This window comes from Urocitellus parryii, chromosome 5, assembly GCF_045843805.1.
Source record: "Urocitellus parryii isolate mUroPar1 chromosome 5, mUroPar1.hap1, whole genome shotgun sequence".
Classification (NCBI taxonomy): Eukaryota; Metazoa; Chordata; class Mammalia; order Rodentia; family Sciuridae; genus Urocitellus; species Urocitellus parryii.
In genome coordinates this window covers 60,045,887-60,065,830 of record NC_135535.1, presented here as the reverse complement: position 1 = coordinate 60,065,830, position 19,944 = coordinate 60,045,887, and the positions used below count along the sequence as shown (strand labels likewise).

At 31.7% G+C, this 19,944-nt stretch overlaps 1 protein-coding gene and 1 pseudogene across 1 annotated transcript; both read right to left on the bottom strand.

Moving 5' to 3' along the window:
• Nucleotides 1-5,362: 5,362 nt before the first annotated feature.
• LOC144254989 (olfactory receptor 6C74-like) lies at nt 5,363-6,356 on the bottom strand (annotated as a pseudogene).
• A 3,871-nt stretch (nt 6,357-10,227) lies between these two features.
• On the bottom strand, nt 10,228-11,175 carry LOC144254988 (olfactory receptor 6C2-like). The gene has a single exon (XM_077799048.1). The coding sequence runs from the start codon at nt 11,173-11,175 to the stop codon at nt 10,228-10,230; it is 948 nt and encodes a 315-aa protein (XP_077655174.1).
• Nucleotides 11,176-19,944: the final 8,769 nt, after the last annotated feature.

Genomic DNA, 19,944 nt, shown 5'->3' with positions numbered 1-19,944 from the left:
CATATGCAAGATTCAGAGGCAAAAAATATGGCAGAATGGCAGAATGGCCAAGTAACCAGCTTTATTTATATCAATAAGTTACTTTAGGTCTCTGGCATTGGTAGTACACTATTGTTCATTGTTTTATTAGGAAGGTTATACAGTTAGCAACATTGTGCAGTTTATTCCTCAGTTACATACTATAGTTGCAATATGCAATGTTAATCAAAAGTAAATCAATGTTAATCAAAAGTTAATCAATGTTAATCAAAGCTTTGATTAGCTCTCAAGAAAGTCTATAGTTTAAAGTTACTGTTATGTGGGCATGTTCAGGCACAGTGGAGCTTGGTAAAATATTGTTGTTGTCTAACAAGAGAGTTTCAGAGCTGTGTGCCTGAGATCAAGGTCAAGGCTGACAATACTCTACCACAGAGCCTCCTCATGCAGGGCATTGTTGCAGCAGCTAGGCATTCTGTGTTTCTGCACAAAAGCTTCCTAGCCACCAAGCATGCCACAGTCATGAAGTTATCAGAGACCTAAACACAGAACCCTTTCATTTAGAGTCTTCTGTAGTTTTATATGAGTTTTAGGATTTTTTTCCTGGTTCTTTGAAGCATGCCACTGGTATTTTGAAAAAGCTTGCATTGAGTGTGTAGACCACCTTGTGTAATTTAAACACCTTAACTTTTGATACCTTTAATTAAAAGACATGAAATGTCTTCTTATGTTTTGTGATTTTCATCTTTGGTTTCCTTCATTAATACATTTTTTTCATTTTGAGATTATTCCTACACACTTTATGTTTTTTCTAACTATTATAAAAGGATGTCTTTCTTGATTTTTAGATAATTCACCAGTGACTTATAGAAATGCAGCTGATATTATATATTAATTTTGTATCCTGTAATTTTGCTGAATTCATTTATTACTTCTAATTATTTCCTGGTGAAACCTTTAGGAAGATCATTTCATCTGCAAACATGAACAATTTGACTTCCTCAATTTTAACTTGGATGCCTTTTACTTCTTTTCTTGCCAAAATGCTCTGACTAGGACTTCCAGTAGTAGGTTGAATAAAACTAGTCAAATAGGCATCATCATTTTGTTCCAGATCTTAGAAATCTTTAAGCTTTTCCCCATTCAGTATGATGTAGTATTTATTATGTTGGGTTACTTTCTTTCAAAATCTAATTTGTTCAGAGTTTAAATAACAAAGGGATAATAAATTGTATCAAATGCCTCTTATGTTTGTATTAAAATTATCATTTTTTGTCCTTCATTCTGATGTCATAGTATATCTCATTTATCAATTCACGTGTTGAATGATTTTTTCATCTTTATGATGAATAACATTTGATAATGCAGAATAAATTTTTAGATAGGAGTAAGAAGTTCTTTGCTATTGAACAGTAGGGTGAATATAAAGACACTATATATTTCAAAAGCTAAGAGAAAGAAAAGCATATGTTTTCACCATGAAGAAATACAAAATATTTGGGGAGATATATGTGTCTACCCTTATTTAAATAATTTATAAGGTAAACATGAAAACTTCAGATTATATTCCATAAATATAATATTATGTTCTATGTATCAGTTAAAAATTTAAAAAATAAATTTACCCACATTTTCTTTTAATTATGTTTATTTTCATTTTTTATATTTAGATCCCTAAGCCATTTGAACTCAATTTTTATTTATATTTTAAGAAATGAGTGACCTTTATATCCAACTAACTTATCAATTTGCCCAACAATATGTATTTAAAAGTTCATACATTTCCTGTAATCTTCTATCTTAATTATATGCAAAATTTCACATATAAAATAGTATATATAAATCTTTTCATTCTATTTCAATTTATCTTATTTATTAATACTCCTACAACTTGATATTTTATTAAATATTCAAACCCTAATAATTGTTGTTCCTTGTAGATTTTCTTTTCTTGACAAATTCTTTAAGCAATAGTTGCTTTACTATTGTTTTCATATATAATTGATTTTACTTACAACCATAAGAAAAATCTTGTTGGTATTTTTATTGAGTTTTTATTGAACTTTTAGTAAAATAATTGAGAACTTTTATCATTTTGTAAATAATTATTCTATTGAATCACAAAAAAAGATTTGTTTGTTTCTTTCTACCTTCAGGAAATGTGCATAATGTTTTACTTTTTCTAAACAAGAGTTATTTTCTTCAAAATACTCAATCAACAAATCCAAGGCCAGTCTAATTAAAAATAAAATGAGAGAAAAATAAAATTAGTAAAATCAAAAATGAAAAAGAGAAACATTACTATAGATGCCTCAAAAATAAAAGAATCATAATGGACTATTATGAAAAATTTTATGCCCCCCCAAACTGAATAAACCAGAGGTAATGAACAGATTACTAGAAATATATACCCACCAAGACTTAATCATGAATAGTCTGAAAACACTAAATAAAAATAAAGAAATTGAAGTCATAACCAAACTTCCCTCCAAAAAGTAAAGCCCAAGATAAAATATTTTGAAAGACGAATTCCACAAAACTTCAAGGAAGAATTAATACCAATTCTTCAACTCTTTGAAAAAAAAAATAGAAGTACAGGGAATACTTAAAAATACATGTTCTGAGATATCACTGTGATACAAAAGCCAGAATATCTCAAGTATTTTGATCATAATAAAAATCCCAACTCAGCTTTAAATTTAAAATATTATGAATGGAATGTAAAATTAGCTCAATAAGTAAGTTAGCAAACAGAGAATCTGTTACTAAAAATTTTAAGTTATGACCAGCTTTAGAAAATAAATATAATTTGTAAGAACATCTGAATATGGTGATTATGACATGTTTGGAGATAGAGAGCAATAAAGATAAGAAATTACAAATTAGAAAATTATATTTTGTATTACTTAAAAGAAGACTTCAAAATTCTGAGAATTTATTTCATGTGTAAATGACATAGAGCTTTTAAGGAGTCTAATAATAGATTAATGCTAACATAATATTAAATTCCTTATTCACTTACTAAAATTATTGAAGAAATATTTACATTAAAATGTACAAATAAAATTATTTATTTAGAAGGTAAGAGATTTTGTATTACTATTTAACTGATCACATTTTTGAGATTTTTATTTTGATATAATAATAAACATTCTGACAGTTTTATTTTTTAAGTTGTGACATCATATATATTTATACAAACTTTCCTACAAAATTTTACCTATATTTCCATTTTTCACTCATTTATACATTTTTTTATTTATTCTCATTAGTTACATTACACTAAAATAAATTTGACATATCATACATTAATGGAGAATAACTTCTCATTTTTCTGAGTGTACATGATGTAGAACTATATCAGCCATGTAGTCATACATGCATACAGGGTAAGGATATCCAATCCATTCTACTATCCTTCCTATGCCTCTACCCCCTACCCTCCTTTACCCCACTCTGCCTAATCCAAGCTACCTCTATTTGACAGTTTTGTTTTGAATAATAAATAAAGGTCTTTCACTTTAAATACTTTATTTCAATTGGGGAAGATTAAGTTGATGAGTAAAAAAACATGGCTGTATGCATAGTCAGAATAGAATATATAACTATTAGAATCTATGTTGAAAGAAGTTAATTTAAAATAGTTAATTTTATGAGTAAATCAACTGGCAAATTAGAATGACTTGTGGGATAGGTCATTGAGTTACTAAAAAAAGTTATGAAATAAGTAGCACAGAGAACTGATTGATAACTCTGCATTGAAATGAAAAAACAGATACTTAAGAAAAGTGATATTTGAACTGAATACTTACAAGGCTCAGAAAAGCTAATATATGAAGTATTTCAGAATAAAAGACAGGTAGTTTAACTTGAATGGTATTGTTTTAAGCAAATCGGTCCTCACTGATACATAACAGAATCAAAATTAATGAATCTATTGAGAGTTCTTTAGGCTTGACTTTTATTACATTGTCAAACAATATTTATACATATGTGTGTGTATATATGTAATACGTATATATGTGCACACATATAATTTTGTGTTCTCTTCATATATCTAAACCTTAGATAATGCTCTACAAAAATCAGGTGTAAATGGACAATTTAGAAAAAAATGTATACATAAATGAAAAGAAAAACTATAAATAATTTATAATCAATTGTTTAAATAGGTTTTTTCCTGAAATCATGTTTATATTCAATTCATTCTACAAATTGTACAGAAACTTATATAATTGTCTAATTATATGCTATGTTTATTTTTTCTCCCTGGTTATATTTAATCCCATCCCTTTGGGTGATATTTTCAAATGCATTTTTCCAACTAAGATTCTCACTTTTAAAAAATGAAATGAAAAAAGGAAATCCAATCTAAAACAGATGTTTATAGGAAAATGTTCCTGAAATTAGATGTGTATCTTTAAAAATACTATTATATTTTATTCTTTTGAAGTTATGTTTATTCCACAAAATTTAAATTTTAGAGTCTCCTAATAGATTCAGTCCTAAGCTAGGAAATCAGTAAGCTAGTAATTGAATCTTCTACTATCTTGTATCACTAGTAGGAAGTATATCTATAACTATATCAATCTGCATATCTGTACTAATATATACCTAGGTAAGACATAAAGGTCAGACAAATAAAATTTGAAAACAAAATAGAATTAGCTTTTCTCTTATTTCGAAAAGATTCACAAATCATTTAGAATTTGCTTTAGGATTATCTCAAGTTAATCAGAGGAATTTGGGGGAGTATGAGACCATCAAATAAGTATTATATTTATTATTGATTTTCAAAATGAACCAGTAATATAATCACATTTTCTTTTAACCATGATAAAAAATCATTTATAAATGCAAATTCTTTCATCTAAAAATTAAGTGATTTGTTATTTTAGAGCATATGCACATATACATAGATATGTGTGAATATACACTTAGAGACACACATAAAATATTTGAATATACATGTCAAAGATAAATAGTGCTCAAAGGCAAACATGAAAAGCTCTGCTATAATTTTCTTTTAATTTACTTAAATACAATATACATCAGTTAATTGGAAGCATAAAAATAAATATTAATTCTAAATTAGTTTGATGGGTCATACATCAAATGCAATTTTAAATGATATAAACTTTTATAGTCTTACCTTATTGAAATTCTTAAGGGACAAAAGAGACTTATTGAAAGTGGAAGCTCAACATTTTCATATGTCCATAGAAAGAAAACTAAGAGAAGAGAGGAAATAAAGTCAAAAGAAAAAGGCAGCTTTAATGGAGATTAAAAGAAAAATTAGCATTTCAGACCAAAGTTTTATAAAAAAAAAATTCAAAGGATATAAAGTTAAATGTCAGAGCAATGAAATAAAAAGTAAAGAAGGAAACTATCTCTTGGAAGCTGCTGATACTACCTGGGCCTTCTTTATTCGTATCCTTTGTATAACAAAGTAAAACATTAATTTCTTTGAGAAAGAGACAATTCTGTGTAGCAGATTAACAAAGGCTTTTTCACTTGTTGATTCTGTAAGGTATAGATGAAAGGGTTCAAAAGTGGAGCAACTGAGATATTGAAGACAGCAATTCCTTTGGAAAAATATCTTATTTTTTTAATTGAAGGTTTAAGATACACGAAGATGCAGCTGCCATAGGAAAGGGATATCATGATCATGTGAGAAGAACATGTGGAAAAGCCATTTTCCTCTGATTAGTTGAAGGGATTCTTAGAATGGTCAGGATGATATAGCTGTAGGATATTATCACCATGACTAATGTGACCAAGAGCGTCACCAAAGCTCATATGAATCCCATCATCTCCAGAGCCGTGTGTCTGTGCAGGAGATCTGCATGAGGGATGTAGTGTCACAGTAGAAATGATCAACAATGTTGGAGGCACAGAAGTCAATATTTAGACCTAATATGAGTGGTGGGAAGATGACAAAAAAGCCAGCAAGCCAACAACTGAGGACCAGCTGAATGCAGATTTTGCTGTTCATGATGGTCATGTAATGAAGGGGCTTACAGATGGCCACATAGTGGTCATAGGACATAGCTGCCAACAAGTAAAATTCTGATGCTCCAAGTAGGAAGGCAAAAAACACTTGAGTAGCACAACTAGCATAGGAAATGGTCGTGTCCCCAGTTGCCATAATAACCAGCAATTTAATAGTATAGGAAATTTCTAAGAGAGAAATTCCGAAGGAAAAAGTACATAGGGGTCTTCAGGTCCATATCCATTAGGGCGAGTGTGACGATGGTCAGATTGCCAGTGACACTCAGCAAGTAGGTAAGAAGCAGGAAGACAAATAACACAACTTTTAATTCTAGGTCATCAATCAAACCTACCAGGATGAACACTGTCAGTCTTGTGTGGTTTCACATTATGGTGCTCTTACTTTCACCAAGTATGAATGCAAAAACAATCCTCCTCCTCCTCCTCCTCCTCCTTCTCCTCCTCCTCCTCCTCATCATCATCATCATCTCTTCCCCCAAAATAACAGTGGTAACTAGGTTTGAGCTAACATTAACAAAGCAATATACCAAAAAAAGCAATGCAATGCTCATTTATACTTTAAAAATGATTAAGCATTCCTTTTTTTTTCAGGCTACCTAGTCAGAGAACTAATAAATTAGTTTGCAATTCTACTGGAGAATAATTTATATGGTGTAGCAATTGTTTATTCTGGTTTATGAATAAATTAGAGGGAAATTAAAGGAAGTTAAAGACTAAAAAGTACTTTTTCTTTCTTGATAATATATAAGTTTTGGTATATAATTTCACCAGTCATTTAAAGATTTTTTTTAACCTTTATTTTCTTTATTTATTGTTATGTGGTGCTGAGGATTGAACCCAGGGCCTCACTCATGCTAGGCAAGCACACTACCGATGAGCCAAAACCTGAGCCCCTCATTTAAAGTTTAATTAAATAAAATCCCATCACTTTGTGTAAACCTTGTGATTCTTGTTATTTTCAATACATCATTTTATTTTGTATTTTTGCTTACACACACACACACACACACACACACACACACACACACCTAACCCTCCTCAAGGTTTAGGGCTTTACAATGTACTCAAAATCTTTATTCCTTTATCATTTGTTTTCATGGCTGAAACTCAATTTCTAAAAAGAGAAATGATACATAGGAAATAATTTCATTTACTCTTCTTTTTACTATGCCACTATCTCTGGAATAGTCTCTGTTGACAACCTTATTCTTCCTATTCTGTACCTCAATACAAAATCAGTAGGAACATTCTGATAAAGTCAGTGTTAGGTCAGCCAGGTAAAGTGAATAATAAGATACATGAATGTAGAGGCAAAGAGAAATAAAAGAAATTGGAATTAAGAAGTTGTATGTGGTGGGACATGAAGACATTGCTTTGTGGAAACCAAGACAGATCAGGATTCTTAGAGATGGAATATGAATAGAAGAAAAAGAAATATCCATTTATTATGCTTAAATGGACCTCTCTCAGTCCATTTTCTAATGCTGTAACAGAGTATTTGAAGACTGGAAATTTTTTAAAGAGGTTTATTTTGTCTCATGATTCTGGAGTAAGGGAACTCCAAAATCAAATAACTGCCTAAGGGGAGGAACTCATTAAATTCAAAATAGAAGGAAAGCAAGTGGTCCTATGCAGGAAGGAGGAAAGAGAATTAAGTTCCCACAATAAGAAGCTCATTCTCTGATATGTGGATGCTGATCCATGATGGGGTTGGGGGGAGCATGGAAGGAAAGGAGGAACTTTAGATAGGGCAAAGGGCAAAAGAGAGGGGGTATGGAGATAGGAAAGATGGTAGAATGAGATGGACATCATTACCCTAAGTACATGTATGAAGACATGAATGGTGTGATGCTACATTGTATACAACCAGAGAAATGAAAAATTGTGCTGTACATATATACTATGAATTGAAATGCATTCTGCTGTCATGTAAAACAAATTAGATAAATAAATAAATTTTAAAAAAGAAGTCCATTAAAGTTATAGAGGGATTCAGGTATCCATGAAGACTCTGATAAGTTGTCCCAAATTCCTCCCACTAGACCCAACCTTTCAACACTACTAAATTGAGGAATTCAGTTTCCAACACTTGGGCTTTGGGGGACACACTTAAACAATAGTATCTACCTTGTGTCCAGATTAAAACCCTGAGGCTATGACAGTCCAATCCAACTGGGTGATGCAAATTGCCATTTTATTAAAGAATTATGGGGCAAAAAGATTAGGTAGGGGCCATGTGGATTGTCACTCCAATGTTCTTTCTTTAAATAAACTTTTAAAAAATTCTTAGAATCAACTGAGAATAGACATAGAACATACCAGAAATTCTGGGACACTTTGAAGGTTGTTCTAAGAGAAAAGTTTACAGCTATAAGTGCCTACATGAACAACAACAGAAGCAACAACAAAAACTCCAAACTCAGAGAGATCCCAAAGAAACAATCTAATGATGCATCTGGAGGTCTGAGAAATACAAGAACAAACCAATTCTAACACTAATGGAAGAAAAAGAATAAGTAAGATCTAAGGTAAAATTAATAGAAATTTTTAAAAGTACAAAGAATAATGTAATAAAGGTTTGTTTTTTTATAAAGATAAACAAGATTGATAGACTTTTAGCCAAACTAAGTAAAAGAAAAAGAGAAATGCGATAAAATGACAGATGAAAGAGAAGCAATTAGAGATGAAAAAGGACATATCACCACAGACATCAGTGAAATCCAAAGGCTCATTAGATACTATTTTGAAAAGTTCTGGGGGCATAAATATTTGGTATTATGATATATTCTTGTTGGATTTCTTCCTTTATAGTGTGAAGGGAAACTTTTTGTCTCTTCTCATTAATTTTAGCTTGAAATCTGGTTTGTTGGCTATTAAAGGAGCTACTTCTGCTTGCTTTCAATCTCCATTTCCATGGAATATAATTTTCTGTCCTTTTACTTTAGCCTGTGGATGTCTTTGCCTCAGAGGTGTGCCTCTTGAAGGTAACATATTGTTGGGATTTTCTTTCCGTTTTCTTTCAATGGTGAGTATACTGTTAATAGCTCCAAAACTAGATAAATTAGTTCTCTAATTTTTGAGTATTTTCTTCATTCTACCCTAGATCTTAATTCTAATCTATATTAACATTTGGATCTCCTAGTTTTTTTTTCTATTTTTCTGACGTTATATCCTTGACATCGTTATAAAAATCTTTTAATCCAGTTGTGGTGGTGCACGCCTGTAATCTCAGTGGCTGGGGAGGCTGAGCCAGGAGGATAGTGAGTTCAAAACCAGCCTCAGCAAAAGTGAGGTGCTAAGCAACTTGTGAGACCCTGATTCTAAATAAAATACAAAATAGGGATGGGAGGTGGTTCAGTGGTCAAGTGCCCCTGAATTCAATCCTGGTATACCCTCCACTCAGGAAAGCACACACACACACACTCACACACACACACACAATATATATATATATATATATATATATATATATATATATTGTGTGTGTGTGTGTGTGTGTGTTGATTTAACAAGTTTTCCTATTTGTGAGAACTTAAAGTTTGGTGTCCCAATTACCTTTTATGCAACCATTGTGTATTACTAACCCATAATTGGTTATTTTATGTTTATATTGCTTTAAATTAAGTATTTAAGTTATATTGCTCTTTTATATAAGGAAATATAAAGTAAATCTTGTCAGTAATTATAACAATATCTCTACTTCTTCAATTCTGATTAATCATAAACTACTGTAGACATCTTTTTTCCCAATTAGTTTAATGGACCTGAAATGTCTTATTTGGTTTATTATTTTCAGCATGTCTCTGCTGGTTTTGTTGTTGTTGTTGTTTTTGTTGTTGTTGTTTTGATGGTTGCATTTGTGTTGTTCATTTTGTGACTTTTATTACAGAAAGAAAGTGACTAGCACTATTGCCATATAATTTAACCCATAGAAACTTTATACAAATTTTTAATATTACTTTCCTTCTCTAGAGAAATCTTATTTTCTGTACTTCCCTATCTCATAAGTGGAGAAAAACAGAATTCCTTGGAAATTATATATTTAAATTTCACAATAAAGGAAAACAAGATGTGTGAATTTGATTTGAAATTATAAAGAGTTTAATAAAGGTGTGGTCAGTATGAAATATTAAATATTATTGAGAAGGCTAATCTGACTGAAATATATAAAGGAAACCATGAAGTAAGTGAGAAGCAGCATAAAGCAGTTGCAGAATGTTTTTTTTTTCCTTTGATTCATCAAAACTTCTGCTTCTTTGAGAAAAACACAATCTTCTTTATGGAGTCATTGAAAGCGTGTTTCACTTGCTTGTTTCTCAAAGTGTAAATGAAAGGGTTCAGCAAGGGTGCTACAGAAGTGGTGAGAACTGAAACTCCTTTATTTATGGACACCTCTTCCTTTGCTGAAGGCTTGATATAGATGAAGATGCAGCTGCCATAGGTGATGGAAACCACAATCATGTGTGATGAGCAGGTGGAAAAGGCCTTTTTCCTTTGCTGAACAGAGGGGAATCTCAGAATGGTCCTGATGATGTATGTGTAGGACAGAACCACACAGACTAGGGTAATAATAAGACCAAATGCAGCCACAAATAGAACCAAATGTTCTAATATCCATGTGTCTGAGCATGTGATCTTTAGGAGGGGACCTGCATCACAGCTGAAATGATCAATGGCATTAGAATCACAGAATTCAAGCTGGAGGCCTAAGCTAAGGGGTGGGACAATAATCATCAAGCCAGCTACCCAGCAGGAGAGGACTAATAAGGTGCACACTCTGTTGTTCATGATGGTCATATAATGAAGGGGTTTGCAGATGGCCACATAGCGATCATAGGACATGGCTGCCAGGAGAAAAAATTCTGTTGCTCCAAAGAGAAAAACAAAAAATATCTGAGTTGCACAAGCATTGTAGGTAACAGTATTGTCTCCAGTTGATAAACTGTACAGGAATCGAGGGATACAGACAGTAGTAAATGAAACTTCTAGGAAGGAAAAGTTTCTGAGGAAGAAGTACATAGGTGTCTTCAGATGGGGATCCACCAGTGTGAGGGTGATAATAGTCAGGTTCCCTGTTACACTCAACATGTAGGTGAGCAACAGAAAGATAAAAAGAAGAACTTGCAGTTTTGGATCATTCGTCAGTCCCAGCAGGATGAAAGTGGTTATTGCTGTGTGATTCCTCATTATAGAACTTTGACAATTATCTAATCTTTGTGTAAAAAAAATAAAAATTTTATGAAGAAACAGACATTTAAATTCTATAGCAAAAGACTGTGCATATAGAAGCCAAGCAAATCAGCCTGTTTATTTTCTCTTTTCACATCATAATTAATGTTTTTACTATTCCAATAGCATTCCTGAATTATATGTATATGAGCAGTGGATATTTCCTTAAGGATTCACATTATGGTAAAACATTCAACTTTTTCTTTAATCATTTACCTACAGAATTTACATATGTGGTTTATTTGTCACAAACAAATCATTACATGGACTGGATTTCCAGATGGGTACAGAAAGATGTCATTTCATGGGAGGCTAATAGTTCTTTGTCCAAGCAAACTCTGGATACAGGACATATGCAGGTAACTAAGAGCATGGATTCTTTTCACTGTTATTATCTGGGGATTTTTTTAAGGATAAGATATATTTCTTCTGAAAAACAAACAAATGATAATGACAACAACAGGATTCCTTATAGTGGAAATTCTAGAACATAAGGATGGTTTGGTATAAAACTAATTTAATGACTGCAAGGAAATGTCCAAGATATCTACAAAAAAGTATTATGCATTCATTTGTGATCAATTATTTGATTGTTCCCCCTTTTCTCTCGAAACCTAGAAGTTAATTTTTATTTAACATCAATAAATTTAGCCTTCTAGGATATGTCTTTTTCTTGTGATGCTTTTAATTCCTTTGAAAAGACATTAGTGTCTCCTCAGCTCATCTTCACTCCATTGAGGCTTTAAACAGTTATACTGGGACTTTCACTTGCAACTCCCTATAGCTTTCCGAAAACCCCAATGAGTTTATTTCTGTTAGACAATGACACATTTTAGTTTTTATCTTGCCTGAAATTGCCACAGCATTAAAAACAAAGTTTGGTCATTCTTTAAGTGGTTCCTATATCATCTTTCTGATTTTCTTCCTAGTATTAGATTGCTATTTTCAATGTCTCTCTTTTTTCTATTCACATGTGAAATATTGGTCCTCCCCAATATTCTGTTTTCAGACCTCTCACTTCCTATGTTCTGTTTGTTATTCTTCTTTCTCTATGCTTTCTACAAATGATTTCATCAATTCATTTGTTTTATCCTTTATATGACGTACTCCAAAGGTGATATCTAAACTCTATAACAACATTAAACATATAGATCATTTATGGATTGTTCTAGGACCCTCTGTGGGTACCAAATCTGAGGATGCTCTAAATATTACAAGTTGTGTGTCCACATCTCAATTACCATATGCTCTAAATGATTTACTGTATCTTCTTCCAATGTTAACTAAAGTTTTAATATAGAAAAAAAAAAAAATATATATATATATATATATATATATATATATATATATATATATATTTTACCTTGCAAGGCTCTTACGGAAAGTACCTTCTTTGTTTTTTTAACTTCAACACTTGTCATTTTCTTATCTGTCTTCCTTAAGGCTTGAGTTCCATTAACACTGACTACTTGAAAATCTTCTTCAGTTCTATATGCTTTCTCCTCTGCACAGGCTAATCTTTTGATTAATACCTATTAGTCCTTCCACCTTCCCCATAGGTATCAGTTCTTTCAGAAAATTTTCATTAATGAACCCAAAGCATGTGAAATTGTGCTCCTGTGGTATTTCCAAGTACATGTTGTTTATCCAGTCATGGAATACATCACACTGTATTTTGCTGTGCATTGTAATTACATTTCTCCTGTATGTTTCTGTAAATTTATCTAAAGTAGAATCCATATTGTATACACTATTAAATTTCCTTATATTTGGGGTTATATAATAAATTTAGGGACAGAACAAAGCAGCATTGTCTACATACTGGGGACACTTGTACTCCTTAATGCCTATTCTGATCACTTGATTCAACGTTCTAATTTTGCATATGTGCTTCAAACTACTCTTTCATTTTGAATACTTTTTAAAACAAAGGTCTGATTATGCCCAGTTTTAAACTGTACAGAGTCTCCTTTCTCCTTTTCCAGGGTTTTCCCAGCCTGTGAAGGACTCTGTCTTTACTCTTAATAACTAATTCCCTCTCTGCAGCTGCTGTTTGCTTTCTTGTGTCTGATAACTTCTTTCCTGACCTCTCCTTGTTAGGTATTTAATTAGGATTTGCCACCATTTTACAGAATTGCTTCCCATATATCATTTTTTGAGACTGCAATAGTTTCACTTCTTGATTTTTTTTTTTGAGTCTGAAACCACCTACTGCATGTCTAAAGATTTAATCTCCTAAGATAGACTTTGTATTTTTTTACTAAAATCAATAGTGATCCACATATATAATATGAACAGATACATTCAAGAAGCTGAAGAGTATGTGAATATTCTCACCATCAATTTTCACCACGTAGTAGGGCAGTGAGGTTAGACATTAGTGGAGAAATTAGAAGCTAAAATAAATTTAATATAATGATTAAGAGTTTTCATATGCATGTTAAAATTTAAGAATCACTGAGGCAATTAAATGACCATGTTCAACACTGACATTGTCATCTACATACTCTGTTCTTTATGCCATAAATCATCACTTAATTTATATATTTGCATTATAATTTAGACACAAATGAAGGATGACAAAAACATTAATAGAGATCTTTTACCTGCCTTACAGCCTTTCTTTTGTTGATGTAATCTCTGTTCATTATGTGTAGTCTTCATATAGAGGAACAGACTGTACTTCTGTTCATGGAGCAATAATTTCCCCTAATCAGCCAGCAATAATTATGTATAATGCTATCAATGAACACATGCATTATCTGAAAACACAATCTCTTGGGGTTTTCTATTTTCATATCATTGATATTTCCCCAGGAGATAACTGTTTTAGGAAAAAAATTAACTCAGTTTGCTTTTTACAAATTTCTGTAAATAACATGAGTCCTATGGGTCTGGAAAAATGAATTTTTTCTTCCTATGGCCGTGTGCCTTAGAAAATCCCATGTGGTATATGTGGCAAGACTCAGCTTACTTTCAAAGAATCATCACAGGAAAATAAGCAGAAAATTAAGGGAAGTGGTGCAGACTGGTATAACTTGTATCAAGATACTAAAAAGCACACTGACAATAGTGGACAATGACAGTCTGTCACATGCATTTACTTCTGAGTGAGACTTCAGGCTTTTAAAGAAATCTGTAAAACCAAATCTGTTACCCTTAATGATATCCAACCCCCACCTAAAGACTGATCTCTTTGAAAGCCTCTCAGGCTAACCAGCAGCTGATTCAAGGAAAAGAAAACAGCTCTTTGTTTTCAAATTTGCTGGAGTTTTCTACTTCAGCCTCAATTTTTTAAAATGCAAATACAATTTTGTCTTTGATAGACAAAAATCAACACATTAATTGTTTTTCTTTTATACAGGTAAATCGTATGCTAATACTTCACTATAACTTCCTTTTTGATTTTAGTTTATCTAAGAACTAATTGTCTTTCAACTACTTCAGGGCGATAAAAAAGTGCAATAAGCTATGAAGTAACTAAAAGTTGACAAGCTTTCTGTCATCTCATTCTTCATACTCCCCCTCTGAACACATATCGGGCAAAAACTGTCTTGGTGAAAATCTTAGCCTTGATGATCTTGTGCAGTGAATGGTGGACATCTAAAAGTTCTCTCAATAGAGAGTAATTTGTCTCACTTAGCTTTTAAGGGAATAATCTCATTAAACAAATAGGCGATATTTCAGAGTAAAAGAATGTTTACAATTTAGAAAATGTTGAAATTTTCAGCAATTTAATATTCTTGTGGTACATTTTCCAAGGATTTGGAAGGCATACCTCAGTGTGTCTTTTAAATTAAATAATGTGGATAACAAATTATTGGATTGGTGACTACAGATTGATGCTTAAATATGCCCTGACCAAGTCTTTAGTCTTGTCAAGGATCTGTTCAATAATTTAAAAACATGTTCATTACAATTTTTCATATTAAAAAGTTGAAGCAAAGTTTAACAAAATTACAGGAAAATACACTAACAAATATTTCTTTCCCTTATCTCTCAAAACAGAAAGCAGTTCTCACATCTACCTTACATTACTTACTCTTGATAATTTTTCATCATTTTGGCTGGAAGCTCCTCTTTGGGTTTAATTGTGTTGTGTTAAGGAAGATGTGACTTGTCCAGGGCTAGTACCATCATCTAAATTTGCTCTGTAGACATATTTTGGAGAGGCTTGAGTTTTCCTAGTTTCCCATTTTCACACAGTATGTTTATATCTTTAGAAAACTCTTTCTTACTTTCCACATTACAAACAAAATTTTCTTTGCTATCCATCATGCTGGTTAAAAAAAAAAAAAAAAAAAAAAAAAAAAAAAAAAAAAAAAAAAAAAAAAACACCTGAGAGGGAGAAGAAAAAAAGAATTTTGGGGGTGTTATGATTTTTTCTGAGCAGGCAGTAAATATTTCTACTCCCCAAATAATGATATTTATGTTTTCTGCTCTGTTTCCAAGAGACACACTGGGATTGCCCAAATGAATTGTCAGGTATCCTTAGTGCCCAGGTTCAAACATCACTTACTAATCCTCTGTGTAATTAGCCTTGGCAAAGCAACTAAAATTGGCAGCTGCAGAGACACTTTCCTTTGAGACAGTAAGATAGCAAACCAAAATAATTTAGAGAGTAGTTGCTAATCTTAATGAGGGGGAAAGAAAGCACAAGCCTAATTCAGCTCACCATTATAGTTTCTAAGGATATAATTATGTTGGTTATTTTATTGAAATCTTCATGATGAAATGTTCTGTAAAGTATCTGCTACATGTGAAAATTCTAATTGACAAATATTATTATGTATAAAGATATATTATAAAAAACAATCAGGGCTGGGGATGTGGCTCAAGCGGTAGCGCGCTCGCCTGGCATGCGTGCGGCCCGGGTTCGATCCTCAGCACCACATACCAACAAAGATGTTGTGTCCGCCGAGAACTAAAAAATAAAAATTAAAAAAATTCTCTCTCTCTCTCTCTCCCTCTCTCACTCTCTCTTTAAAAAAAACAATCATTTTATTAATCAGCATTTACATTTTAAAACAGAAGAATATGTGTAAGTTGGACACTATTTGTTCTATATGCAAAAAAATGCATCTTCTTATTACTTTGTGTTTGGAGCCTTCCAGCTCCTTTCTTCTAGTTATTCATAAAACATAAAATGTTATTGTGAACTGCATACCCCTCCCTGTTCTATAGAATATTATTTTACTGTGTTCAGGTACCACTTTTCTTACCCTCATTAGCCTCCCCATTACCAGTTCTAGTAACCACTATTACACAATCTTATCAGCTTAATTTGTTTAATACCCACATATGAAAAAGAATAGATAATATTTGTCTGTGTGCATGTGACTTACTTTACTTTGCACATTGTTCTCTAGTTTATATCCATCGTGTGGCATATGATATCATTATTTTTATAACTGAATAATCTCAATTGTTAAGTCAGATAATTGACTATTAGTGCACAGAAATACTAATGAGTTTTGTATGTTGGTTTTGTATCATTTAACTTTGTTAAATTAATTTTAGTTCCAATAGAATTTTATTAAAATTTTGGGGATTATCTGTACATATTGTCTTACAAACAATGACAATATGGTTTCCTCTTTACCAAATTAGATGTTTTTTTTTTTCTTTTGCCTGATTGTTCTTGCTAGAATGAAAGTGTTAGAAATGGCATTCTTGTTCCAGATGTTAGAGGAAAAGCTTACAGCTTTACTCCATACAGAGTGATTGCAACTTTTGACTTATCATACAAAGATTTTATTATGTTAGATACATTAGTTTTATACTTAATGTATTCTGTCCTTATCATAAAGGGTTGTTGAGTTTGCTATCAAATAGCTGTTCTACATCTATTCAGGTGATCATGTTTTTGTCCTTCATTTTGTTGATGCTGTATTTCTTATTTATTGACTTGCATATTTTGCACCATCATTGCATCCCTGGCATGATTCCCACTTAAGAATGGTGAATAATCTTTTTAATGTGTCATTGCATTTAGTTTGCTAGCTTTTGTTGTAAATGTTTGCATCTATGTTCATCAAGGACATTGGCCTGTAGTATTCTTTTTAATTATGTCCTTTTCTGGTTTGGGTGTCAGGGAAATTAATGTTAGCCTCATGGAATAAATTTGCAACAATTTCCTTCTTTTCAACTTTATGGAGCCACAGAAAAAATAGAATTAATATTTCTTACATATTTAGTAGGACTTTGTAGTACAGCCATCTAGTCCTGGGTTTTTCTTTGAAGGGAGACTTTCATTTACTAAATCAACCTCATTATTAACTATTGGTTGTTCAGTTTTTCTATCTCTTCATGATTAAATCTTGGCAAGGTGTACGTTTCCAGGTATTTTTTTCTTTTCTCCTAGGTATAGTTATTCATAATAATCTTTAATGTTTCTCTGTAGTTCTTCAGTGCCAATTATAATAATTTTATTTTTATTTCTGATTTTGTTTGCATATTCCTTTTTTTGTAAGTCTTGCTAGAGAATTGTCAATTTTCTTTATTTTTTGAAGGACCAGCTCTTTATTTAACTTGTCTTTTGTTGTTGTTGTTGTTTTAATTCTCTATTTGACTCATTTTGGTTTAGATTATTATTTCTTTCCTATTACTAATTTTCAATTTTGTTTGTTCTTATTTTCTAGTGCCTTGAGATGCAGATGTAAAATATTTAAAGTCTTGTCTTTTCTGGTGCAGGTGTTGATTGCTATGAACTTTCTTCTTAGTATTGCTTCTGTTGTGTACCATTGTTTTTCGTATGCTGTGTTTCCAATTTCACTTTTTTCAAGCATTTTTTAAAATTCATTCTTGATTTATTTCTTTATCTGTTGGTTGTTCAAGACTGAATTTTTTAAATTTCCCTGGATTTACGTAATTTCCAAAGTTTTCATTTTGATTGATTTTTAATTGTGTCATGGTTTGTTTTCACAAGATAAATTAATACGATCACAATTTTTGAATGCTTACTGATTTGTTTTACAGCCTATCATATTGTTCTGAATAATTCTGTCTATTACTGAAAGTGTGTTATTCAAGTTCTATACTTTTATTGTTTTGGAGTTTATCTCTCCCTTTACATCTATTAATATTTTCTTTATATATTTGTATGCTCCAATATTCGATGCTCATATAACTATTATTTCCTCTCATGGAATTGATGCTTCATCATTATTTATTTATATCCTTTGTATATTTTTTAAATTTTTTTATTTCCTTTTTTGTTGTTGGCTGTGCTGAGGATTCGACTTGGGGACTCATGAATTCTAGAAAAAGACTTTATCACTGAGCTTCACCCTTGGCCCTACAGTTTTTATAGAGGGTCTAATATTTTGTGATGTGACTGTGGCTATTCTTTTTTCATTTTTATTCCATTTTAATGGAACACCTTATTACATACTCTCAGCCTATGTGGATCTTAGTGGTGAGTTGAGCTTCTTGTCAGCAACAGACAGTTGGGTCTTTATGTTTTATTTATTTAGCTTTGCATCTTTTAGTTGGGGAATTTAATATGCTTACATTTAAATACATTTCAATCGGTAAATACTTACTACAGCGATTTTGGAAACTCTTTCTTGGTTTTATTATATTTCTTTTCTTCCCTTTCCTCTTTCTTGCCAGTCTTCTTTTGTGATTAAGTGATTTACTTCCTTTGTGAATGTGTTTTGATTTATTTCTTATTATTTTTGGCTTATAGTTTTTTTTTTTTGTGTGTGTGTTTTCTCTGAGGGTTCCAAAGACATCTTTGATTATAACAAGTTATTTTAAAATATTTACAACATAGCATTATTATGAAGGTTAAAAAATGAAGACAAAGGAAAAGGAAACTATACTAATAAAAACATTACATTTGCACTCCTCTCCACATTTTCAATTTTTAGTATCCCACCTCACATATCCCATAAACGTACTAATGTAATTACTGGGTTTAAGCTCATTTTGTTCATCATTTTCATACTAAAGACATAAATGATCTACATACCACCTTAGAACATTAAGGCATTGTGAATTTTTTTCTGTTACTCTTACTCTTGAGTTTTAAATCTTCTCATCTTTTCTTCTTACTCTTCAACATCAGTTTCTTTCATTTTAAATAACTCCCTCTAGCATTTTTTGGCATTTAGTTCTGGTGGGGACAAATTCTCTCAGATTTTAACTAAACATACATTTACTTTACCTCTTTTTCATTTCAAAGAATAGCTTTGATGGGTACAGTGTTTTTTGCTAATAATTTGCTTTTCCTTTTTCTAAAAATCTCATGCCCCTCTTTCTTACCCTGTAAGATTTTGCTAAAAAGTCTGCTGTCAGGTAAATTGAGACACCCTTATGTGCCATCTGTTTCTTTTCTTCTGCCCTCTTGAGAATCTTCTCTTTATCTTTCACTTTGATAACTTCATTAAAATATGTCTTGGAATAGACTTGGTCAAGATAAATCTGTCTGGTGAACCTTGACTTTCCTATACCTGGATATTTGTATTCTTCCATAAGTTTGGGGAGTTTTCTGTTATTATCTCTGACAATAAGTTTTCTATCCCTTAGGCATTCTCAAGTCCCTACTGAAGCCCAATAACACAATTATTTCCTGTTTTAATGGTATCCCCAAATCCCCAAAGGCTTTTTTGATTCCTCTTGTCTTCTCTCTTCTCCAAGGGTGCATTTTCAAATAACCTTTGAGTTCAATAATTCTCTTTGCAGTTTAATCAATATTGCTATAATGCCTTCTCTCATATTTTA